The sequence below is a fragment of the Oncorhynchus nerka genome, linkage group LG18 (assembly GCF_034236695.1).
Source record: "Oncorhynchus nerka isolate Pitt River linkage group LG18, Oner_Uvic_2.0, whole genome shotgun sequence".
Taxonomy (NCBI): domain Eukaryota; kingdom Metazoa; phylum Chordata; class Actinopteri; order Salmoniformes; family Salmonidae; genus Oncorhynchus; species Oncorhynchus nerka.
This window is the reverse complement of record NC_088413.1, coordinates 44,589,264-44,615,724: the sequence shown is the minus strand read 5'-3', so window position 1 is coordinate 44,615,724 and position 26,461 is coordinate 44,589,264. Positions and strand designations below refer to the sequence as shown.

Sequence of the window (26,461 nt, the reverse complement as noted above, 5' to 3'; positions counted from 1 at the left end):
ACATTCTTCTCTGCAGATCCTCTCAAGCTCTGTCAGGTTGGATGGGGAGAATCGCTGGACAGCTATTTTCAGGTCTCTCCAGAGATGTTTGATCGAGTTCAAGTCCCGGTTCTAGCTGGGACACTCAAGGACATTCAGAGACTTTTTTCCCGAAGCCACTCCTGCATTGTCTTGGCTCTGTGCTTAGGGTTGTTGCCCTGTTGGAAAGTGAACCTTTGCCCCAGTCTGAGGTCCTGCGCGCTCTGGAGCAGCTTTTCAACAATAATCTCTCTCTACTTTGCTCCATTTGTCTTTCCCTCGATCCTGACTAGTCTCCCAGTCCCTGCTGCTGAAAAATATCCCCACAGCATGATGCTTCCACCACCATGCTTCACTGTAGGGATGGTGGCAGGTTTCTTCCAGATGTGACGCTTGGCATTTATGCCAAATAGTTACATCTTGGTTTCATCAGACCAGAGAATCCTGTTTCTCGTGGGCTGAGAGTCTTTAGGTGCCGTTTGGCAAACTCCAAGTGGGCTGTTGTGCCTTTTACTGAGGAGTGGCTTCCATCTGGCCACAGTACCATAAATGCCTGATTGGTGGAGTGCTGCAGAGATGGTTGTCCTTATGGAAGGTTTTCCCTTCTCCACAGAGGAACTCTGGAGCTCTGTCAGTGTGACCATCAGGTTTTTGGTCACATTCCTGACCAAGGCCCTTAATATCGAGAAGCTGATTAAACAGCGTGATCTTTACACAGGTGCACCTTGTGCTGGGGACAATAAAAGGCCACTCTAAGAAGTGCAGTTTTGTCACACAACACAATGCCACAGATGTCTCAGGTTTTGAGGGAGTGTGCAATTGACATGCTGACTGCAGGAATGTCCACCAGAGCTGTTGCCAGAGATTTGAATGTTAATTTCTCTTCCAACGTCATGTTAGAGAATTTGGCAGTACATCACAACCGCAGACCACATGTAATCACGCCAGCCCAGGACCTCCACATCTGGCTTCTTAACCTGCGGGATCGTCTGAGACCAGCTACCCGGACAGCTGATGAAACTGAGGAGAATTTCTGTCTGTAATAAAGCTTTTTTTGTGGGGAAAAACTCATTCTGATTGGCTGGGCCTGGCTCCCCAGTATGTGGTATAAATGAGTCAACAGTTGAGTCATCTACTTTATGAAATTACAGTCTGATGCGCTCCCATCTTTGAATTCAACTTCAATTGCGCTGCTTTCGTGTGTGCCGTTTACAGCGTGCAGCAGAGGGAAAGTGTACAGACAAATGCCACAGTTCAAACTATGCTACTAAAATGTTGCAGTCTGGCTTTGGTTTTTTAAAGTGTGCAAATGAACAACCAAAAAAAAAACTGCGACAAAACACCATGCAAAGAAGAAACATGTAGGCCTATTACAGCAACGTTTTGCAGTAGCCTAGGCTGGCTGCTCAACTACAATACATTTTGAGCAGTGGAGGCTGCTGAGGGGAGAATTGCCCATAATAAAGCTGGAATGGTATCGAAAACATGGTTTTCATGTGAGCCATGCAATGCAAAATATGTTTAAATGTTACAACAACCTATTTGGAGTTATAAAATTACTTTTTGATTATGGTAGAAGCATATTATACAGACCTGCAAATATTATCTGCTTTTGTTTTAATATGTTAATTCTATATACAGCATCCTGTGGGCATTATAAAGGGCCATATTTTTTGTAATTAAACAATGGCCTGTTTGGGCTGTAGTTTCATGTTTTTTCCTAGGCTCACGAATTCATTGTGCTTTTTCTATATGGCCTGTGCGCTGATTTGAGTTTGACCCATGGGCTAGCATATCTATTTATGTAGCTATTTATTTAGCAAGCTAAAAAACACGGAAGTCTTGTCGTTGGAGGAGTGGGTGAGTGACTTCCCCTCCTATCGTTTTTCGGTGGCTACAGCTAGAGATGCAGTTGTCATTGAATTTTATTGCTAGCAAGAAATGTGACTCAATTTGCTAGCTAGCTATGCTGAACTTGAACAACTGTTATCCACAGTTAGCATATCTCATAGTTGTCAATCAAATGTATTTGGCATCGATCAAATGGGTGGGCCGTCAAGTTCCCGTTACAGTTGTCCAAACGGGCAATCTGCAGAAGACGAGCGGGCTACTATTCCCCATCGTTTATCAGTGCAATTCTGACGGCCAACTAGCCCGGAAAGTTTTGAAAGGGTTTATCTAATGTTCCCTTCTGTTCACCGGTCTGCATAGACTCCGGTCCTGGACAAGATGTTTTATTTACTGCAATGTCTTATTAATTGTCCAAACGCACGGCCACTTTCCCAATTTTTATATTGCTCTGGAATTTTCACAAATGCCTTGCTATATGATGTTCTCAAATAGTCTGTGAATTTATGGGAACATGAAAATGACCATCTATCTAAGTGCTCACTTGTCAGATACTGTGATTCTTCCAGGGGGTAAATAAGAAGATATTTTAATAAGATTTCATGTTGCTAAAACTCTGGTCCACTTTAAAAGGCTTGCTATTGTAGCATGTTTCTATCATCTTACAGTCAAAAGGTTATAGCCAATTATTGAACATTCTCCTGTAATAAAGCAGCTATTGTTGCACAATGGGCAATGACTGGCCTTGTAAAAGCACGTTTCACTCCAGTACCAGCTTTTTGAAGAGGTGCTCTTGTGCTGCCTGATCTGTGATGGGCTATTCCACTCCTCAAACTACGTTCTCTGTATGCTGTGCGCGTCTGATAAGATACATGACGACTAACAAAAATACACAAGTGCAAATTATTTATAGACCGATAAGCATTATCGGTCAAATGTATTTTCCTATTTAAAGGTTAACCGTTAACATCCCTAGTACCAATCGCTCTCCCACCCACACCACACATCTGACACTCCAGGTAGAACTAAATCCGATGCTCAAGTATTTGAAAGTTGAATCCACTGACATGGATTTTTTTGTCCATTTGGTAGGCAGACGCATGAGAAGGGCTACACCGTGTGTGGACTAGTCTGGCATCCCTCGGGCGGTCAAATAGCCTACACCGACACAGAGGGCTGTCTTGGCGTGCTGGATGGGCTCTCCTCTTCTTCCTCCACTACGGCTTCCTCCACTACGACCAAGGTGAGTCTCTGGTCTTACATGGAGGCTTCTCTATCCCACCCAAATGTGCCACTGTTAACTCACTTCTAACCAATATTGGGATCGGTACACTTTAACACTGTCTGTTTGTTTGCCGAATTGACCCCAAACATGGTCTTCTTGGACCCGTTCATGTTCTGCTCGATCTACTTAGTCTACAGAGCTAGGGTCAACGTTGATGCTATTATTATTTGCCATGTTTCTTTGCTTCGTTCACCTCTATTTTAATAGAGATCTTGAGGTCCATTCCACAGTTCTATGTTATTTTTAAACCGTGATTGAACCAGGTTAGTAAGTCATTGAGAACAGGTTGTCTTTCCCAATAACATGCTGACTTTGGGAGTGAGGTTTATTCTACTCTAGCAGGCTCCAGCCAGCTACGATGACCTTTTCGACGACGATGACGACAGACCCATGGACGAGGGTATCAGCGAGGGCGCACGTTCACCCGCCAAGAACCCCGGGGACGATGACGATGACGACGACCTCATACCTGCGACGGGGCGAGCACGGAACAGGAGTGCCTTCCTCGACGACGAGAACTCACTAGGTGAGAAAGCGATGTCCATCGTACATAGCTGATCAAAGTATCATAGCTGGCTCGTCTTCTATAACAGCAATTCTTTGAGCTGATAAATACACCTCCGGGTTTCATTTAGATAAAACCAAACACTGCAGTAAACCATGCATGGCTACAGTATTTCATTCATTAAATATTCTCTTCAGATATGTGGCCCTTTCCAAGACTCTGTCTTGCAAGGGGTTTGCCTCTTCATGAACTCCCAACTGGTGTGCTAATTCCAGTGTCGACCCACTCTTCGCCTGTCTTGGAATACCTGATTGTCAAATGCCGACCCTTCTACTTCCCAAGGGAGTTTTCAGCTGTTATTGTGACTGCTGTATACATTCCACCTCAGGACAATAAAAATAACAAGCTGGCGCTTAACAAACTGTACAAGGCTATAAACAAGCAGGAAACCCTATACCCGGAGGCTACCTTTCTGGTTGCTGGCGATTTTAATTTGATGCCCAACTTCCATCAACACATCTCCAATGCCACTAGGGGTGATAGTCCTAGACCACTGCTAGTCTACCCACAAGCAAGCATACAAGGCCCTCCCTCGTTCGCCATTTGGTAAATCAGATCATGACTCCGTACTCTTGCTTCCTGTTTACAAGCAGAAGCTGAAACAGAAAGTACCTACGATTCGCTCTGTTGAGAAATGGTCACCAGAATCAGAGGGTATGCTACAGGACTGCTTTGCTATGTTTCACCTCCATCACCGGCTTCATTCGAAAAAATGCATCGGCGAAGTTGTACCCATGGTGAGGGTTCGCGCCTTTCCCATTCAAAAGCCCTAGATTAACACTGAGGTTGGCGCTAAACTAAAGGGCAGGGCTACCGCACACAGAGCACCCTGATGCTACGATCGTAGACAGGAATAAGTACAAGAAGGCCTGCTATGACCTCCACAGTCGTCGTCAAATGAGCAAAAGGACAATATAGGAATAAGGTGGAATCATATTACACAGGCTCCGACACCCACCGCATGTGGCAGGGGCTCCAGTCCATTACAGATTACAAAGGAAGACCCAACTGTGCTCTGCCCAACGATTTATTTGTATTTATTTATTTAACCCGGAATGGCTCATTGAGCGTCCTGGCCAAGATGGGCAGCACCAAGTCATTACACAATTAGACGGACATGAAAAACTACAAGTAATCTAGTTAAAAACCTAGAAATCGCAGAAGTATAACAACAACATAAAACAGCAAATTAAAAAACATTGACAGGTCAAGGAATCAGCCTCAAAATCCTTTGTCAATGAGTTTAGTTCTTCAAGTTGAAAACTATTTTGTATGACGTTTCAAGCCGATGGTGCAGAGTACATAAAGCCCTTTTACCAAATTCATTTAGGACGAGTATCCACCACATTAAAATGGTAGTAAACACAAAATGGCTTTGTAAATGAATGTATACCAGTGACTGAGCCTACGAGTGACTAGAGAAGGCCAGCCAGCCCTGGTATATAAAGTGCAGTGGAGCGTAAGGGTTTTACATTTTTAAATAATCTCAATGCGCCATGGTAAAGGGTGTCAATTGTTCTCAAATATCACCATAGTCTAGTATAGGCATAAATGTAGCTGATACTAGCCTCCTGGCTTCAAAAGGAAAAACAGGCCTTATTCCTAAAATAATATCCCTACTTCAGCTTAAATTTGTTTGTAATTTGTTGAATATGCAATTACATATTCAAATTCATATACATATACATATACAAATATACATATACAAATTCAACAATTACGTCATCAATTAAAATTCAAAGATATTTATGAGGTTACAGCCTCAATCTCATTGCCCTGACCGGTAGTAATAGGTGAAAGGTATTTTTCTTGCTTTAGAAAACACCATTTCGCTTTTTGAGGATAAGCTTCAATTGACACAAGGTATGTTGAACAGTACAAAAAGCAGTTTGCAAGTTCTGAAAAGCTTTTGTGAGAGACGAGGCACAACAATAAATAACAGTATCATCAGCATAAAAGGAAGGTTGCGTATTTTGCCAATTTGTCTAAATGATTTATATAAATAGTGAATAAGAGAGGACCAAGTACAAAGCCCAGGGGCACAGCATTAGACAGACAATTTAACAGAGATAAGCCCATCAAATTGAGTGCACTATCAGACAGATAGTTAGCAAACCATGCAACTGCATGCTCAGAAAGACCTATGCTTGACAATCTGCCTCAGTATAGCGTGATCAACTGTATCAAAAGTCTTAGAGATCAATAAAAAGTGAGACACAGTGCCTCTCTGTGGTGGTTAATTACTTTACTATCAAATGAGGAGAGACAAACATATCACAAGTCAGTCATATTTCAACTAAATCTTTATTCACTTATTAATAATCGATTGAGTGATGGCAGGTCGACGAATGATGATTCGTTAAGAGCCCCAAGACAAAGGTATTTTTATAGCAAAGATACACCCCCTTCAGTCTACACGACGAACAACAGATGTATGGAATGGGTCACAAGGTTAAGATTTGTATGAAAGATGCTTATAATTCAACCGTATCTGTCTTAATTTTTTTTCTCATTGTGTAGAAACCAGAGTCTGGCCCTGAGCCAACTCTCCCTGGTACCATATAGAACAGAAACATTAAAAACCTGTTATGGCAAGGTGTTCCCCATCAATCTACCCATCATGTCCGATTTTTAAAATGTTTTACAGCGAAAACACAACATATATTCATGTTAGACCACCACCAAAAGAAAAACACAGCCATTTTTTCCAGCCAAAGATAGTCACAAAAGCTCAATTAGAGATAAAATGAATCACTAACCTTTTGATAATCTTCATCAGATGACACTCATATGACATGTTACCGTAATTTCCGGACTATAAGCCGCTACTTTATTCCCACACTTTGAACCTCGTGGTTTATACAATGACGCGGCTAATTTATGGATTTTTCCCGCTTTCACAAGATTCATGCCGCCAAAAAACTGAGCACCGTCACATAATGTGACGTAAATCGAGCGCGCTCAAACTCCCCATCATTCTGATTACGGTAGTAATTTGTCACCCTCATCATTACAAGACCATGGTGCTTGCCTACGGAGCTGTGAGGGGAACGGCACCTCAGTACCTCCAGGCTCTGATCAGGCCCTACACCCAAACAAGGGCACTGCGTTCATCCACCTCTGGCCTGCTCGCCTCCCTACCACTGAGGAAGTACAGTTCCCGCGCAGCCCAGTCAAAACTGTTCGCTGCTCTGGCCCCCCAATGGTGGAACAAACTCCCTCACGACGCCAGGACAGCGGAGTCAATCACCACCTTCCGGAGACACCTGAAACCCCACCTCTTTCAGGAATACCTAGGATAGGATAAAGTAATCCTTCTCACCCCCCCCTTAAAAGATTTAGATGCACTATTGTAAAGTGGCTGTTCCACTGGATGTCTTAAGGTGAACGCACCAATTTGTAAGTCGCTCTGGATAAGAGCGTCTGCTAAATGACTTAAATGTAAATGTAAATCATGGCAAAGACACGGAGAAATGCATATGGTGCAGCTTTCAAGTTGAAGGCGATAAGTCTGGCTGTTGGAAAAGGAAATAGAGCTGCTGCATGGGAGCTTGGCCTTAATGAGTCGATGATAAGACGTTGGAAACAGCAGCGTGAGGAACTGACTCAGTGCAGAAAGACAACAAAAGCTTTCAGAGGGAAGAAAAGCAGATGGCCCAAAGTATTTGCAGCCACTCGACATCAGTGTAAATCGTGCATTTAAGGTGGCGCTCCTTGTTCAGTGGGAGGCTTGGATGACAAGTGGGGAGAAATCCTTCACTAAAACGCAGGTGAAGAGCATCTTATGGTCAAGTCTGCCAGTGGGTCCTGACAGCGTGGAGCATTGTCAAAAAATCCACTATCATCAACGGGTTTCGAAAGGCTGGACTGCTGCGTGTTGAAGGGGCAGCATGAGCTCAGCGGGGTATTTCCCTCCGGATGAAAGTGACGAGAGCGACAATCAAAACGATCCAACATCGGATGAAGCAATTCTGAGGCTATTCAACTCCGACACCGAAGGAGATGACTTCAGTGGTTTCAGTGCACAGGAGGAGGAAGATTACTGATGACCGATGACTTTCTTGGTAGGCTACTGTTTTAATTTTTGTTACAAGCCGTGTTTCGTTAAAGCCTATTTATTTTTGTTACAAGCCGTGTTTCGTTTAAAGGCTGTGTAAAGTTCATTTGTTTCAATGTACCGGTAGGCACCTGCGGCTTATAGACATGTGCGGCTTATTTATGTACAAAATACTTATTCTTTAATAATTCAGTGGGTGCGGTTTATATTCAGGTGCGCTTAATAGTCCAGCAATTACGGTACACAATACATTCATGTTTTGTTCGATAATATGCATATTTATATCCACAAATCTCGGTTTACATTGACGCCATGTTCAGAAATGCCTCCAAAATATCCAGAGGAATTATAGGTAGCTTCGCCAGATCAGAAATACTCATCATAAACTTTGACGAAAGATACATGTTCTACATATAATTAAAGATACACTGGTTCTTAATGCAACCGCTGTGTCAGATTTTTTTAAAAACGTTACGAAAAAAGCCTACCATGCAATAATCTGAGACGGCGCTCAGACGTAAATATATTTCTCCGCCATGTTGGAGTCAAAAGAAATACGAAATTACATCATAAATATTCCCTTACATATTTGATGATCTTGCACTGCATTCTGATAAAAGGAGTCCTAGTTCCACAATAAATCGTTGTTTTGTTCCATAATGTCCAATACTAGTGTCCAATTAGCTGCATTTGCTAGCTTTTTCAGCTCACGTGCCCAAAAGCTGACGCTGGTCCAGGCAAACTCGGACGAAAACTTCAAAAAGATATATTCCAGGTCGAATAAACTGGTCAAACTAAGTAGAGAATCCATCTTCAGGATGTTATTTTCATATATATCCAATAACGTTCCAACCGGATCATACTTTTTCATCTGCAGCCAAATGGAATGATGGTGACATCAACAGACATGCGCCACAGGGAAATTGTATTCTGCCTGGACAGTGATTCATTCCCCTCCCATTCGGTCAAAGTTCACACCAGAGGCTCCATTCCACGTTCTACTGAATGAGGACATCCAGTGGAAGGCAGATCCATATCTTATTTGGAAGGGAAGGGGCGATGACGTCAAATTTGACCCACATTCAGAATTTCACTTCCTGTTTGGAAGATTGCCTGGCCTATGAGTTCTGTTATACTCAGACATAAATTCAAACAGTTTTAGAAACTTCAGAGTATTTTCTATCCAATAGTAATAATAATATGCATATATTAGCAATCTAGGACAGAGTAGGATGCAGTTCACTATGGGCACACAATTCATCTAAAGTGAAAGTACTGCCCCCTATCCCCAACAAGTTTTAACTCATGCTCTGGAATGTGGTATCACCCAAAGACATCATAAATCTCCGAGGTCCGCTTTCAGTTCACACAGACACAATAGAGTTATAAGAACCCTCTGTTGAAGCTGTTGAACAGCTTCTATTCCCAAGCAATATGACTGATAAATAGTTAACAAAATAGCTACACATACAGAGTTTACTTCGTATCTTCATTGACCTTTTATTTCAATATTTGCACTCTATTCTCTTGTCTCTATTCACACTCACATGTCCCTACACTTTCACACACACTGTCAATCCAACACACACAGTCACTCCATCATTTGCTCACTCACACATAATATGCACATTTATACTGGCTCTACACTTTCGCACACCCGCTCACATGCAAGCTGCTGCTAATCTGTTTATTTTATATCCTTTTGCCTAGTCCCCTTAACCCTATACATATCTACCTCATCAGTCCAGTATCACCGCACATGCAAATATGGTATTGGAACTGAATTTAAATATTTCCTGTATATAGTGCTCTTACTTACTTTATGTATTTCATATTTCTTATGTTTTTTTTCTAGTAATACATTGTTATTTCATTGTTGGGTTTTGAGTTGGCAAGAAAGGCAGATTCACTGTACTTGTGCATGTGACATTGAAACTATCCCATGAGGGCTTTGCCATAGAATTTAAAGGTGGAATCCGCATTAGTGGAAATGTTACCACTGTTCGCTCCCAGCCCTTTTGTTGACAAAACGGAGTTGAGCAGCAGGGAAATAATATTGCAGTACATATTCTGTTCTAATGCAGTCCAATGATGTCTTAGGGTGAAGGAAAGGTGTTTGTTGTTTGCATTAACTTATTTTTTGTTGTTGTAATATCCTAAACGGACGTGGCAGTTTCACCATTAAGGATTCCAGCTTTAATTGTGGGAATGTCACTGAGAAACAATACATCACATCAATTTTACTAAAGTAGTCTTGAATCTTATTAACAAGTACATTAATTTCTCTTTCCTTGTCATCCTAATTCAAGACTGGGATCACTTAAACATTTGAGCATCACTGACCTGTATTGCATGTGTTCCCATTTACCACAGACACAGGCTCGCTCAAACAGGGGCTGGATAAGTTTGTTGATGACGATGACGCGGGCAGCGCCGTAGTACCCCCCGCTGCCGTGGCTGCTCCCCTCCGGCCCGTCTATGACGGGCCAATGCCCACCCCACCACAGAAGGCTTTCCAGCCAGGCTCCACCCCGGCACACCTCATGCACCGCTTCATGGTGAGAGCCAGCCCACACAACTCAGACTTTACTCTTGCCTGAAAGGTTTATATTAATGATGTTCCAGGTTATATTATTTTTAAAGTTGATGGTTTTGTATAAATATAGGAAATAATAAGTTTCATGAATTTTCTAGAGACCTCAAAAACAGTCTAAGTGAGTTATCCACAAAGATAATTTATTCTGTACTCCCTTCGGTCAGATGTGGAACTCTGTGGGAATTGTGCGCGGCTACAATGACGACCAGGACAACGCCATTGATGTGGAGTTCCACGACACAGCCGTGCACCATGCAATGCACCTCACCAACTCCCTGGGCCACACCGTGGCAGACCTCTCCCAGGAGGCCGTGCTGCTTGCCTGCCCCGGCACCGACGAGCTCGCCAGGTAGACCACATATCTATAGGCCGCTACACACTTCAAACAGACAGATCATCTTTTTCACATGTATTTCCACATACTTTTGTGTGGCTTTTAGAACGGACTGCATACGACATTCTGTTTGCGTGAAGTTTTTAATGGCCTTAACTGGGACATTTAGATATTAGCTATTCATGTTTCTGGGGATATTTTCCCACAAAAGCCTTGTCTGAGTTTTATTAGCCAAACTGGTTCTCGACCAACTTTGCATCTTGAAGGACTAAAAAGGGAAATCAATTTCGATATTCCCAAGTCTCTCGTGAAAGACCCCTTCGTATTGGCACCACAATCTAGCGAAGACACTGAAATTGATTACCCATTTTTTTTCAAACGGAACCTAAGCCGCTTCACTGTATCTCCCCTCCCTTCTTCCCCTCCACAGTAAGCTCCAGTGCCTTCACTTCTCATCGTGGGACACCAACAAGGAGTGGATGGTGGATCTGCCCAAGGGGGAGGATGTGCAGGCCCTATGCCTGGGCCAGGGCTGGGTGGCGGCTGCCACCAGTGCCCTCATGCTGCGCCTCTTCTCCATCGGAGGGGTGCAGAGGGAGCTGTTCAGCCTGCCTGGACCCGTGGTCTGCATTGCTGGGCATGGGGAGCAACTGCTCGTTGTCTACCACCGAGGTAGGACACGTGTGCATGTGTGCTGTCACACACAGACGGACCTACACACATACTAATGCACAGAGAAAACAAGCATCAGATGCTAAACAGCGTCCCAATCCTCTTAGAAGCATAATGACTGTATGATGGGCAATATAGCTCTAGAAGGCGTATCTAACCGCTATTGTGTTTGTCTGTCCTCAGGCACAGGGTTTGATGGAGAACAGGCCCTAGGGGTCCAGCTGCTGCAGTTTGGACAGAAGAGGCGGCAGGTCATCCACGGGGAGCCCCTCCCCCTCTCCCGCAAATCTCACCTTTCATGGTTAGGCTTCACAGCCGAGGGTGAGTCCGGCCACACCTCCTCTCAAATGCTAGCTGCTGTTGGGCTGTGTTCAGTAGACACCAAACGGGAAACTCTTTGAAAAGTGATGTGCAAAAGATTGTAGAATGAAGTTGACTCTGTACATTGACCTAAGATCAGTTTGGCGTTTTCCACACTGATGGTTAAGGTAAGGATTAGGGCTTAATATTTTCCCAGAAGTCTACACATTTTCCTTCCCGAGAAAATTACAACAATATCCCGGTATTCCTGTTCAAACCAGAAATGCTTTTAAAAGCAAAGAATACCAGCAAAGAAAATCGGACATAATTACACCACTGTAAATGGAGAAATATGGACAGGAATCTGGTTTATGGTTTCTTGTTGTATTTGTCACAATTTAATCAACTCAAAGTTCTGTCAAAGTCAACACATAATTTGTTGATGTAGCCTAGTTTAAACGTAGACCTACAATATTATGAGGTTATTAGCCTACAGCCTATTGAAAATTACATTTGTTTTAGCTTACCTTTGGCTGAAAGAAGTCAGACCTTTTCTCTCCCCTTGCACCTGGCTATCGGGGAATTCGGAAGGTTGTGGCTGTTTTTACTGCTTAATGTGGTGACTTTGTCACGGGGAACATATCCGATTCTCCGCTTAACAAACCGACAAGCAAATAGGCCTAGTAGCGGAGATATAGCACCATGGATAGCACCGCGGTTGATCAAGTCCCGGGGAATCTGGTGAGTCAAGCCTGTGCCCTCCTTTTTATTATTTTCCCATGATGTTTCAAATGTCTATTTCCTCAAGCGTGTCTGGACACAAAGTACCAGCCATTTTGTTAACAGCGAGTAGCTGCAGCTTACATTTTGAGCCTCTGCCAGTTCCACGAAGATAGTTTGGAGATTTGTGAATGTGACATGGAGATTGCCTACAGTAACTGTGTTGAGAGCACGCGTGTAGCCTATATGATGGTCAGCAATGCAGTTTATAGAAGTCATGCAAGTAAGTTTTCTACTTTCCGTTGGGTCGGCAAAATATGGTAGGTGGCTGACGTTGTGATGACTGGTCTAATGTAGGCTTTGAATATAGCCAGAATGTATATGTCTGGTTCATGCATGCAGCTATTCACACATGCATATTTTGTATTTTTGCGTCCGTTTTTTTAATGATTGGTAGGTTACTTCGGTTTTATAGAGGATCATCAAATTAATATGAGCAGCTAAGAAATAGAAGAACACTTATTTCACTCCACTCATCAACCACTTTTTGAGGAGCATGCTCTCGCTGTGCGACAGGTGACGTTTTGCCCAAACTCTGTATGCCATGGGCTCTCCAACCCTGAACCAACAGCATGGCCTAGGGCTAAACGTTCTCTCCCAGAGTCATGGATAGACATTTTGGAACGTAGCATAAGGTAACCAGTCCATCCAGTATGCATAATAATACAGTCAACCATCAAAGGCTATACCAATTATCTATCATAGACATCATAAATCAGTTTCGTTTTGTTTTTCTACCATGCATAATATGCGGTAGTCTATGTACTGTATAACAGCTCAACCATAATTTTAATTCAGATAATTTTTTCGGGCTTGGGCTCATAAGCCTATGTGTATGCATACTGTAAGCTCTAATATGCATATGGGTATTTTGAATTAATCATCACCTTAGAAAGCTGTCCATTTCATTGTGTTAGGCTTTGAAACATCTACAATGACCATGTTCTACACTCCGTTTCAACCTGCTGTTGAACTGAGTCGTTTGCAAGTTTGGTATTACCAAAGACGAAACATGTCTATGACTGCCGGTGTGGCGGTAATACAATCACCGCAACAGCCCTAGGCACAGATCTAGGATCAGCCTGCTCTCCCCAGACCTTAACCATCAGTGTACAGAGCCATCTTCATTCTAACAATCTCTTGCACATCACTTATTCATCACTTGTTTTCCAGGAACCCCATGCTTCATTGACTCTGAGGGTGTGGTGCGCCTGCTAAACCGCTCCTTGGGAAACATGTGGACACCTGTGTGTAACACCAGAGATAACTGCAAGGGCAAGTCAGACCACTACTGGGTGGTGGGAGTGCATGAGAACCCCCAGCAGCTCAGGTAAAGTGGTTGTTTCTCTTTGCATATTTGAGCTGTTCTTGCTATATAATATGGAATTGGTCTTTTACCAAATAGGGGTATCTTCTGTATACCACCCCTAACTTGTGACAGCACAACTGATTGGCTCAAAGGCATTAATAAGGAAAGACATTCCACAAATAAACTTTTAACAAGACACACCTGTTAATTGAAATGCATTCCAGGTGACTACCTCATGCAGCTGGTTGAGACAATGCCAAGAGTGCAAAGCTGTCATTAAGGCAAAGGGTGGCTACTTTGAAGTATATATATTTTGATTTGTTTAGCACATTTTTGGTTACTACGTAATCCCATATGTGTTTTATAGTTTTGATGTCTTCACTATTATTCTACAATGTAGAAAACAATACAAATAAAGAAAAACCCTTGAATGAGTAGGTGTGTCCAAACTTGACTAGTAATTGTACGTGTGCCAGGGGCAGCACCTTAGACTGGTAGACCACCCTAGGACACATTGTTTTCTTTTCTACCTGGTAGCTAATTAATAAAGGTATGTCACTGATTGCCCTGATGAGATGGAGAGAGAATGAAAAACAGCAGGACTCTGGCCCTTAAAGACCCGGTAATAGAAAATTAAGAGGTTGTGTAAATACTATAATTAATCCATCTCTTCATCTTCTTTCCTCCAGGTGTATCCCATGTAAAGGGTCCCGGTATCCCCCCACGTTGCCCAGGCCTGCTGTGGCCGTCCTTCCCTTCAAGCTACCCCTCTGTCAGACCACCACAGAGAAGGGCCAGATGGAGGTCAGTAAGGCTAAGGGCCCGATGGAGGTCAGTAAAGGCCAACATATACAGTCCATGCTATGCTATGCTATTCCAGTCAGCTCAGCCTTTGGAGAGACACTGCCTACCTAGAGCTTTATAGTTGATCTATTGGGTTGCTTGAGCTACCATTGCAGCTATTTAGAACCTGCAAATAGCCTTTCAACAGAAATGTCCTTGAATATCTCTTTGATATATGACCCTGTATACATACACATGTGGGTAACAAAATAAAGGAAATGCCAACGTAGTGTCTTATTGGGTGTTGGGCCACCAGAACTAGTTCAATGCGCCTTGGTATAGATTCTACAAGTGTCTGGAACTCTATTGGAGGGATGCGACACCATTCTTACTTGTGAAATTCTATCATATTGTGTGTTGTTGATGGTGGTGGAAAACGCTGTCTCAGGCGCCACTCCAGAATCTCCCATAAGTGTTCTATTGGGGTGAGATCTGGTTACTGAGATGGCCAAGGCATATTGTTTACATTGTTTTCGTGCTCATCAAACCATTCCTTACCCTGTGGATGGGGGCTTTGTCATCCTGGAAGAGACCACTCCAATCAGGATAAAAATGATTCACCATAGGTTGAAGTTGATCACTCAGAATGTGTATTTATTGGTGTTTACCTTGCCCACTTAAGGGGTTGAGTGGACCTAAACCATGCCAGGGAAATGCAACCCACACCATAAGAGCCGCCAGAAACTTCATTTACTCAAGTGTTTCCTTTATTTTGGTAGGTACCTGTACATAGCCCCACTCACTGTCTCTGTCCCTCTCTCTCCTTCCAGGAGCAGTACTGGCGCTCGGTGCTCCTCCACAACCACTACGGCTTCCTGTCGTCCAGCGGCTATGAGATTGACGAGGAAGGCCAGAGCCAAGCCCAGAAAGAACAGCAGGAGCTGCTCATGAAGATGTTTGCCGTGAGTACAGTAGCAGCAACTCATGGGTCCACCGAGCCTGGAAACCCTCCTTAGATCCACAGCCTAGTTTGGGATTAGAATTTGGAATTGTTTACATTGGATATCTCATAAACCTTTCCAGAGCAACATAATTTTTATTTATTTTGTTGGGACTTTGGGGTGTTTGGGTCAGCACAAAATTACAGGCATATTCACAGGAAAGGATTATTGAAAATACTTTTCCTCAGCATTGGGTCCTCACATCAAAATAAGTCCTACACACAGGTGTGATGTGAGACATAGTGATAAAGGTTCCAAATTAAAACCAACATTTTGGAATGCATACCAAATGTATGTGTTACCTTAGTTAATACAGTAATTTAACCAAGGTATTTTACTATGATTAGTTATCCATACATTGGGTGTTTCAATCTGCAGCTGTCGTGTAAGCTGGAGAGGGAGTTCCGCTCCGTGGAGCTGGCCGAGCTGATGACCCAGAACGTAGTGACCCTGGCCATCCGCTACGCCTCGCGGTCCCGCCGCATGGCCCTGGCCCAGCGCCTCAGCGATCTGGCCCTGGAGAAGGCCAATCAGCTGCAGGGGGAGGAGCCCCAGGAGGAGGAAGAGGAGGAGCCACTCCAGTATACCAGACGGAACACTGGGTAAGTACATTTGTGTTGGTTTGTGTTATTGTATGTTTGAAAACATACATACCATATGTTGGTGATTGTCACAATGAAAATGACAAAATAACATGGTTGATAGAAGAAGTGATCATAAATCGAAATAATTGTTGGTTTTAAGATGTTGGGATGCGTTGGTTGAAACTGGCTTAGCAGTGTGTGAGGGTTGGTATCCTTGTTTGAACATAGGAACCAATACATTTAAGTGTGTACCTGGGCATGACCAACTGGTCATGTTCAGTAGGGCAAACTGTAGCGAAACGGAAAATGACCATCTGTTCTTATTGGGGAAATTCGTATAGAAACTCAGTTTCACTTTGTTTAAAAATGTTTTCTCCCAACTGAACACTGCCCTAATAATTTGCATGAAGCACCAAAAATCTGTTCTGAGACTAATTTGTATGAGTTGAGATCAAATTCTGTGGAGATAATTCCTAATGTTGGGATTCATGATAATATCTGTTTGTTATTCCAGGTACAGCCAGAGCAGCAGTGAGATGGGTGCAGATCGCCAACACCTCAGCCACAGACAAGCACAGGAGGAAGAGGTGGATGAAGAGCAGGGTCAGGAAGAACATATGGATGAAGGGGATGTAGCAGAGAGCAAAAGACAAGGTAAGTCGAGGGAATCCCTCTCCATTTCCTCTCCCATCTCCTGCATGTCAAAACAATCAACATCCTTCACAGTTTCTTCCATTTGCAGACCTGCCAACCTGCATGCAATTTGAGGTCAAAGTACACGGTATGAAAAACTACCTCAAAATACGCAAAGAATAGGCTTCTAGTTGACACATTGTGGTTTTTGACTCAACTGTCTGAAGTTGAAGCTGAGCCAATCAGAGGACAAAAAATCTCTAGCTCCCGCTCACTCCACGTAGTCGTAGTACTGTTTTCCTCCATCAAGCTGGTTTGCAGTGCACCACTTTGTCTGTTAACAACACCGATGTGAGGAAAATGGAGAACAAACTGTTTGCCAAATACATTTTCCAAAATTGTATGTGTTAAGCACAACCACTATTTCCTAGTTGTCTCCTTAGCTAAGGCATCATTACTACGACGGTAGTTAGGTACAACGTTTGGTCAACTATAACCAAGCAAGAACGCAACGGTAGTAGTCGCGAGTGCATTGATAGGAAACATTTGAGGTGGATGCCTGGATGGAAACAGACATGGCAAAGAGAGTTGTCCCGCTAATACAGTCCTTCACAGAAGGTTATGTTAGACTGTTAAAGATTAGGCATCGGATGAGGACTCTATTGCATTGACAGGCACGAGTGATAAAAGACGTTGCCGTGTGTGCACATTTGGTCATGTTCTTTGCTAGTTAGTAAGTTATTATGTCAAGTTTCCGGTCAGCGATGGGGGAGTGATTGCTTGCTACAAGAGCAGAAAACGTGTAGGCATACATTTCTAGACCTCTTTGAAAAGTGAGTCAGGTAAAGAGCTTTTTTAAAAGGGGCAGTGTTGTATTTTGAGACAGGCTTGAATAAGCTAAGAAGCCAATCGGCAGAGGGTACCATACATTTTTGTCTGATTCTTTGTAATAATAATGGTATGGGAATAAAAAATGTGGTTTCTTGCATCAAACAATACAACATTTTCAGTCACCTCTTGTCAGAAGGACAAGTGACTAAACAGGTTATATCAGGGCTGCATTCCTGCGGATGCCTGTGAGACCTGCGGTTCCCAACAGGGATCATTGCGGTGCGGTCTGCATTTTTCCTGCTGCAAGGTGGGAACGGGCAGTCACGCAGACACCTTTCAGATTCAAATATTTTAACTGTCCTGCACATTATTTGGAAACGGTCATCTTTCTGCTTTGTTCGCGTCAGGCTACCTATTGTATTAAAAGCACATCTTTGTCGCATTATTCACACACACACTCAGAAATCTGCTGCTTCAAATTCAGTATCCCACCTCTCCTCTCCTAGTTAGCACCTTTCCAAGGAAATTAACTTAAATATGATTAAACTATAGTTTTTTTAGTGTCTTTAAATAAATATTGATAATGGAAAGAAGTGGAGGCCGCTCAACCAATGTGAGTCGAGGTATAATCAAAAAATGAGAGGAAAGGAAAAGGCACAACGCGCACACAGGCTACCATGGTGAGCGAGCATTGCGGCCTTTCATTTATAAAAATATTTTTTAAATGATTGATTGCCCGTTTACTTGTCTCTGCATGCAAATTGTCCTCCTAAAAGGTAGGCTATTTCCTATATGTAGCTCAAGAGAAAGTGCAAGTGTTCGCTTTCATCATTCTTGCTGCTTCAAATTGTTGCCACACGTGCGAGATCAGGTGTACGTGTGGTCTCAATTAAATAGAGTAGGCTATAGCCTATGCGTGTGTGGAGAAGCACAGGGCAGTATTATTTCCAAGGAAATGTTCTTCCTAGATATGATTTAGGCTATAGTTTACTACATTGTCAAGAAATAAATATTGATCACCCATATTTGTCTTGTCTAAATATTATTATAATAAAAATGTTTACCCCTTATTTTACCAGGTAAGTTGACTGAGAACACATTCTCATTTGCAGCAATGACCCGGGGGATAGTTACATGGGAGATGAGGGTGGATAAATGAGCCAATTCTAAACTTAAAGGTAGGCTCTAAAACGTAACTCAGGAGAAAGTGTAAGTCTCTCCAACTCTGCTCTCTTTAAACTACATCTAGCATATTGGCTGATATAGCCCAGGAATACCGATAGCCTAATATAATGGGCCATATGAGAATCTCTGGTAATTGAACCTATTTCTTAGGTTATTATTACGCATTTTGAGTTGCGTCACATATGTGTAAAATGCGGTATGAAAAGCTGCGCTTGCGGGTGGAATGAGGAAATCGGTCCATCGCAGACCTCTACCCTGCAGTATCAAGCCCTGCATAATGTTTTCAGAAGTCTCATGGAATGTAGACCTACATTGAACACCACACATGGGCTGCTATTGTAGGCAGTGTCTTGGCTATAATAGCTATTTTATTTGTTTTTGGACTAAGGATTACACACGTGTACATTTTAAACATATATTTCTAGTTAGCTACTGAAGAGCAGCCAATTACCAAGTACCCACAGCAGTCTATAGCCTACCATTTCTACTGAGTCAGTGTTTGGCCAACAGCATTATTAGGCAAAAAAAAGGTGCATTTGTGAGATTTTTTATTTATTTATTTTATTTAACCAGGAAGAGCTCATTGAGGTTTGAAATCTCTTTTTCAAGAGCGTCCTAGCCAAGATAGGCAGCACCAAGTCATTACAAAATTACAGACAAACAACATTTAAATCTACAAGTAATCTAATAAAAAAACAGAATTCACAAGAGTATAACAAAATCATAAAACAGCTAATTAAAAACATTGAAAAGTCAGGGAATCAGTCTCAAGATCATTCATCAGTGATTTAAAAATACCAATCGGGTTCTCCCAGTTTAAAAGTATTTTGCAAGGCACACCAAGATGATGGCGCAGAGTACATAAAGCCCTTTTACCAAATTCAGTTCAGACATTTGGAACAGCTAGCAGGATAAAGTCCAGCGAACGAAGAGTACCCACCACATTTCTGAACAATAAAAATGCCCAAATAAAAAGGTAGTAAACCCAAAATGGCTTTGTAAATAAAAGTATACCAGTGACTGAGCCTACGAGTGACTAGAGAAGGCCAGCCAACCCTGGTATACAAAGTGCAGTAGTGCGTAAGGATTTTGCAGTTTAAAATAAATCTCAAAGCGCCATGGTAAAGGGTGTCAATTGATCTCAAACACTGAGCGAAAGCATTCATATATAAAATATCCCCTTAGTCTAGTAAAGGCAGAAATGTAGCTGATTTACTAGCCTCATTCTGGCTTCAAAAAGAAAAACAGGTCTTATTCCTAAAATAAAATCCCAATTTCAGCTTCAAATCTTTTGTAAGTTGTTGAATGTGCAACTTAAAAGAGAGGCCGTCATCAATTAAAATGCCAAGATATATTTATGAGGTTACAGTCTCAATCTCATTGCCCTGACAGGTAGTAATAGGAGAAAGGTTCAGAGGTCTATTTCTTGATTTAGAAAACACCATTAGTTTAGTTTTGTCAGTATTGAGGATAAGCTTCAATTGACACAAGGTATAGCAGTCTGCAAGTTCTGGAAAACTTTTGTAAGGGACGAGGCACAACAGTAAATAACAGTATCATCAGCATAAAAATGAGCAGTGTGGGTGTCGCACATGTTCTGTCATGGGGTCCAGTGGTGCCGCACTGAAGTGGTAGTCATAAAAAAATATCAAGGTTCGCAGGTCTGCATTGCGTTTTTAAACACTATTTAAGGCAGTAAACTTCAGGCTTGTTTACATAGAGTTTATGTGCATTGTTGTATAAAAATCTCTGACTTTGTCTTTACCCTGTAGGTCTAAATCCCTTCGCTAAAGGGACTGCTGCATCACCTGAGAAACCTTCTCCCAGACCTGGTGAGCACACACATTCATGGAATGCCATTCTGTTCTCCTGGATACACTAGTCAATGGTCCACTGCCATCCTTATGAATCTAAAATCAAGTGTTCCCAATGGGTACATAAACACATAGTTGTATGCTACACACACTCAAGTCTGTTGCACCCCATCTAGACACTTTTCAGTTTAAATGTTGGGGCTTCCAGGAAGTCCCTTTGGGGTGCCCTGAACCTTGCCTAAGACAGAACCTAAGGGAAGCGCTTGTTAACACCAAGAATATACTTGGCAATGACTGTTGTTATACGTGACATTATCACACGTTGTTAAACATTATCCTTCTTTCCTTCCTTACAGTAACCAAAGAAGGACGTGTGAACCCTTTCAAGGTAAGTCACTTGTGCTTTTGGGGCGGGTTAAACCAATATCGAGAGAGACCCCTTACTAGAAAGGAAGTGTCATTTTCTTGCTTAAAAGTATCTATTGAATGTGTTAAATACATAACATGTGACCCATCATACTTGGGTTTTGACCTCAGGTGAGCAGCGGGTTAGGGAGGTCTGGTTCGGCGGTGGGTCAGAACAGGGTGACAAACGTCCTGGACAGCATGATGTCGTCCAGCAAGAAGCCCACTGCTCTGCAGAGCAGCTCCGGCTCCATGGGGACACTGAACAAAACACCTTTCCTTAAGCCTCTGGCTCCCAGACCCAAGACCAAGGTACAACACAATAGTCAGATAGAAGCTTAAGAAATGTTAGGAGAGTGAGTGATCAAATACCACCAACCTTTTGGTTGTGTGGGAATAAATGGATCTGAATCTGAATAAATGGATCTGAGTATTACAGCGTTTACATGTTTGACAGTGTTGACATAAGCATTACGGTGCAATGCATTGGACTGCTGGTGACTTAAACACGCTGTTGTCTTCTGCAGACCCAGTCTACACTGCTGCACATGAACGCTCCCAAAGCAGCCAATAAGAAAGCAGCGGAGGAGCGGGAGCCGGCAGTGTGTAGGCTGAAACAGACCGAGGCACCGCCTCAAGCCTCACCAGCAGAAAATGTTGAGAATAAGAAGTGAGTAATGAGTGCTGTTCAAAATCACAATCCCTGGAGAAGATGTATGCAAATTATAACTGGGGGAAAAGGTCTTCCCATTTATTATTCATTATTAATCAGTGGGGCAGTTGCACTCCTTGAATTATTTTTGCTATATTGAAGAGTGTTGAAAATATGGGGTGAGTGGGCCAGATTTGAACTAATGCCCTCTGGCTTACATGTGTCCAGCGGCTGGAACCGCTGGAACCACACAGGCCACCTTCATTCCATTCTAAATGGAGCGATGGTGCTCCGTTTGCGTCGCGCTCTATGTAGTTCGAGGTACTTTTGTGCGTAGAGTGTATTAAGCCCATAACGGAAACTGGTGCAGAGTGAATGAGAGTAGGTGTACGACAATTAATGTAAGGTGTGTATGTCAGGCACAAGTCGGGTTTCCAGTTGTGGCTGGAGGATAATAGGAGGATCATCCTGGCTGACAACCCCGATCTGGAGGAGACGGATGTCATCAAGGAGGCCATTGGCCGCTTCAGGACCCTGTCTGCAGACGACCGGCTGGTAAGACACCTTACACACCTTGTGTGTGTGTGCTTCCTTAATTAACACGTGGTGCTATGACACTTTTGTCTGTGAGAGAGATTATTTATCTACTTGATTAATGTGGTGTATTCAAATGACCTGGTTCTAATCAAATGTTCAGTAACATCTACTCTGCGCGCGCACAAGAAAATGCCTCCAGACTCATTGTGACCCAAAACACACTTGAAAATGTATGAATGAAAATACACCCAAATCTTTGGTGACATTCTGTTTTTGTGCTTAATATTCAATATTTGATCTCAAATCGAAATTGCTGGAGTATAGAGCCCATCTTTTTTTTTACTGCCCAAATACTTAACAAGCGCACTCTAAAAGTGATGAAGCATCTTTATCCCACAAGAAAGACCCCTTATTCCCATGTGACAAGGCAGAAATGCCCCTTTAGATACTTCTTATTTATCAAACACATACAGTTAATCCAAAATCCCCCTGTATCTATTGAAGACTCCTCTCATCTCCCCCCCACACACACACACTTTTGCCCTCAATTCGTGGGGCATGGACTCTACATGGTGTCGAAAGCGTTCCACAGGAAGGCTGGCCCATGTTGACTCCAATGGCCCACTGGTATGTCAAGTTTGCTGGATGTCCTTTTGGTGGTGACCATTATTGATACACACGGGAAACTGTTGCACGTGAAAAACCCAGCAGCGTTGCAGTTCCTGACATACTAATTCCGGTGCGCCTGGCACCTACTACCATTCCACGTTCAAAGCCACTTAAATCTTTTGTCTTGCCCATTCACTCTGAATAGCACACATACCCAATCCATGTCTCAATTGTCTCTGCCCCTTCATCTACACCACGTGTCAAACTCATTCCATGGAGGGCCGAGTCTCTGCGGGTTTTTGTTCGACCCTTGTACTTGATTGTTGAATTAAGTTCACTAATTAGTAAGGAACTCCTCTCACTTGGTTGTCTAAGTTGAAAGGAAATTCCCAAAACATTGCTAGAAGGCTGGAAGCTGCTTAACCGGCTCACTAGTGGCGCAGCGGTCTAAGGCACATCACTACAGACCCTGTTTCGAGACATGGTTCTGTATCACAACCGGCCGTGATCGGGAGTCCCATAGGGCGGTGCACAATTGGCCCAGCGTCGTCTGGGTTAGGGGAGGGTTTGGTCGGCGTAGGCCTTCATTGTAAATAAGAATTTGTTCTTAACTGACGTGCCTAGTTATATTTAAAATAAAAACCTGTACAACACAAGTAAAATTTTTACTGTAGCATGTACAGTATTGAGATTCCTCAAATACAATTTAAATATTTTTCCAAAAGACCATGCCATTAAATAAAGCCCCTCCATTAACGCGTTGGAATGAGTGATAATTACCATTCCCAGGCTAACGCTCCCTTAACCCCAGGCTATATACAGACTTATGCCCATCTGTGTTGGTGTGGGCTTATACATACACACATACACAACAACACTATTCACTGTGGCGTATCCATCATATATTCCACAAGATTGGTCAATATATTTAGTCTGTTGCGACATATGTCAAATGGAATGGGATTCCAATGGTAACCAAAGTGTTGAAAGCATATGAAACAGTGCTAGAAGGCAGACACTGCATGCTGCAAACAAACTGCTCCTCAATCTGCTGGCTTGGAACCGAATACCTAAATGGTCGTGGACTACAGGAAAAGGAGGGCCGAACAGGCACCTATTATCATCGACGGGGCTGTAGTGGAGCGGGTCGAGAGTTTTAAGCTCCTTTGTGTCCACATCACGAGCAAACTATCATTGTCCAAACACACCAAGACAATCGTGAAGAGGAGACTGAAAAGATTGGCATGGATCCCCAAATCCTCAAAGTTATACAGCTGCACCATCGAGAACATCCTGACCGGTTGCATCACTGCCTGGTATGGCAACTGCTCTGCATCTGACGTAAGGTGCTACAGAGGGTAGTGCTTCCTGCCATCCAGGACCTAAGCTATAAGCCACCCCCAAGCCATAAATAAGACTGCTGAACAATTAATCAAATGGCCACCGGACTATTTACATTGACCCTTGCATTTGTTTTGTACACTGCTGCTACTCGCTGTTTATTATCTATGCATAGTCACTTCACCCCTACCTACATGTACAAATTACCTTGACTAACCTGTACCCCTGCACATTGTCTCGGTACCCCCTGTATATAGCCTCATTTCATTGTTACTTTTTATTATTTTTTACTTTAGCTTGTTTGGTAAATATTTTCTTAACTCTTCTTGAACTGCACTGTTGGTTAAAGGGCTTGTAAACTAAGCATTTCACAGTAAGGTCTAAACCTGTTGTATTCGGCATGTGACAAATAAAGTTTTATTTGGTTTTGCGACCTCACTATGCGAGGTCTTGGTTCAAATGTAATTCACTAGGATATATTTTGTGGTAGATCTGACTGGCTTTTGCTCAGTTTTGTGCTCAATTTGTACTCTGACCTGCACACCTGCCCTCTCCTCTCTAAAAGACAGACAGGTTTTCAATATAATCAAATTTGAAGGGTCACTGTCATGGTTGGACATATTTAGGCAGGTGCTTGGACACCTGTAGCCATCCCGACCTCCCCTCGCCCCCCGTGCACATATCAAGCCCTATTTTAAACCCCAGTCTATTCTATAGTACTATTACTTGCCTTTTACCTTTGTGATAGAGTAACCTGCAAAAACACACACTGCATCTGTATCTGTGTTCCCCTGTGTTGAGGACCTGCTCGTGACCCTGCACACACCAAGCCACTCAGCGGAGGGAGTGGATGACACTCCACATAGCCTAAAGGAGGGGAAAAGGGGATCAGAGAGAGATGGAGGCTTTATATGCCTGTTGCTTGGAAACCCAGTGTGTCTGTGGGTAGTGGGCACAGTGTATTGATCTTATGGTAATGATTCCTAAAGGGTGTGTGTTGGTGTGTATGGTTGTAAATTAGCCAGTAAATATACTGCAGGCGACTGGGGGCACATTTAAGGCTTGTATTTACTATTCAGTGAGTCGGGTGTGAAGAATAGGAGTGGGAGGTTGTGAGAACGCGGAGAGTGGGCCCTGCCCGCCGCCACGCGCTCCGCTTCATGACTCATCACGGCTCCATTTACTTCTAGGGCTGCGTTTCAAATGGCACCCTATTCCCTATATAGTGCACACTGCGCTCTGTTCAAAAGTATTACACTATATAGGGAATTAGGGTGCCATTTGGGATGCTACCCAGGCCTTTTGTCTCTTCCCAGAGAGAAACACAAGGAGAAAAGGCTGCCGGGCTGCTGAACAAGAAGTGTCCCCGTCTGCCAGTAGTGATTACACATAACAGGATGCAATTTAAAACTGCATGGCTGAGTTGGGGACCATGTGTGTGTTCGTGTGCTTTGTTGTCAAGCTGTGTATGATACAAATGTCACATTTGAATTTGGTTTGCAATTGAATTCCAATTGAAGACTCTTGTGAAGAGAAATATTGACTATTACTATTATGATTTTCTCTCTTCTTTTTTGTTCAGACCTGGACAGAGCGGGCAAAAGGACAGTCTGGAGACGCGGCGGATATGAAAAAACGAAAGCGAGGAGAAGAGCGCAGGGGAGACAAGAACGGACAGAGTGAGGCAGACGAGACTAGACAGAGTGAGGCAGACGAGACCAGTGCCAAAAAGAAAAAGCCCTTAGACACCTCAGCCAAGCTCTCAGCATTTGCCTTCAACAAAAATTAAACATAAGATCACATCATGGACTGATTTTTTTATATATATTTGTTTATATATACATATACATTTTGCTCCATATGTCTGTTTACTTAGGGTTATAGGTCACAACTAAATATATAATGCTCATTTGTGGATTGGTGCTGATTGTGAGACCTTTTTTGTATAACATTTCATCAGAATATGTAGTCTGTCTCATAGGTTTCCAGTTTCATTAGCACTGTTTGGTATGCTCGTGATGCAGACCTTTCGATTAATAATTTATTTTCCGATATGTAACTAGGAGTTAGAGGAATTTCATAGATGGCATCAAAGCGAAATATCCTGAGCACTTGAAATAGCTGTGACAAATATAGAACACGAAGAGAGCAACTGATAAGGGCACACGTAAATGGTTATTCTGTTCAGCATCTCAATTTAGGTTTTTCCTGTTTACCAATTTCCTCTTAGCTTGTATTGTTTTTAAAACAATATAGTATATTTACTTTTTTTTTTATTGTACTGTATCCAACTATTGAATAAAAATAAATGTTTTCCATCCA

General features: G+C 42.8%; 1 protein-coding gene across 5 annotated transcripts in view; it reads left to right on the top strand.

Annotated features, from left to right (window-relative positions):
- The window catches only part of wdhd1 (WD repeat and HMG-box DNA binding protein 1), a 43,105-nt gene extending 16,644 nt beyond the window's left edge, over nucleotides 1-26,461 (top strand). For 2 of the 5 annotated variants that reach the window (XM_029687459.2, XM_029687460.2), the window contains exons 10-26: nucleotides 2,959-3,109; nucleotides 3,491-3,677; nucleotides 10,147-10,331; nucleotides 10,534-10,718; nucleotides 11,134-11,375; nucleotides 11,559-11,696; nucleotides 13,629-13,785; nucleotides 14,454-14,595; nucleotides 15,378-15,509; nucleotides 15,927-16,150; nucleotides 16,647-16,786; nucleotides 20,554-20,613; nucleotides 20,952-20,983; nucleotides 21,133-21,312; nucleotides 21,528-21,670; nucleotides 22,072-22,207; nucleotides 25,722-26,461. In XM_029687459.2, coding sequence (XP_029543319.2) covers nucleotides 2,959-3,109; nucleotides 3,491-3,677; nucleotides 10,147-10,331; nucleotides 10,534-10,718; nucleotides 11,134-11,375; nucleotides 11,559-11,696; nucleotides 13,629-13,785; nucleotides 14,454-14,595; nucleotides 15,378-15,509; nucleotides 15,927-16,150; nucleotides 16,647-16,786; nucleotides 20,554-20,613; nucleotides 20,952-20,983; nucleotides 21,133-21,312; nucleotides 21,528-21,670; nucleotides 22,072-22,207; nucleotides 25,722-25,928 — 2,641 coding nt within the window. In that variant the 3' untranslated portion in view covers nucleotides 25,929-26,461. The remainder of the gene's footprint in view (nucleotides 1-2,958; nucleotides 3,110-3,490; nucleotides 3,678-10,146; nucleotides 10,332-10,533; nucleotides 10,719-11,133; nucleotides 11,376-11,558; nucleotides 11,697-13,628; nucleotides 13,786-14,453; nucleotides 14,596-15,377; nucleotides 15,510-15,926; nucleotides 16,151-16,646; nucleotides 16,787-20,553; nucleotides 20,614-20,951; nucleotides 20,984-21,132; nucleotides 21,313-21,527; nucleotides 21,671-22,071; nucleotides 22,208-25,721) is intronic. The other 3 variants (XM_065004124.1, XM_029687461.2, XM_029687462.2) reach the window with 3 other exon arrangements.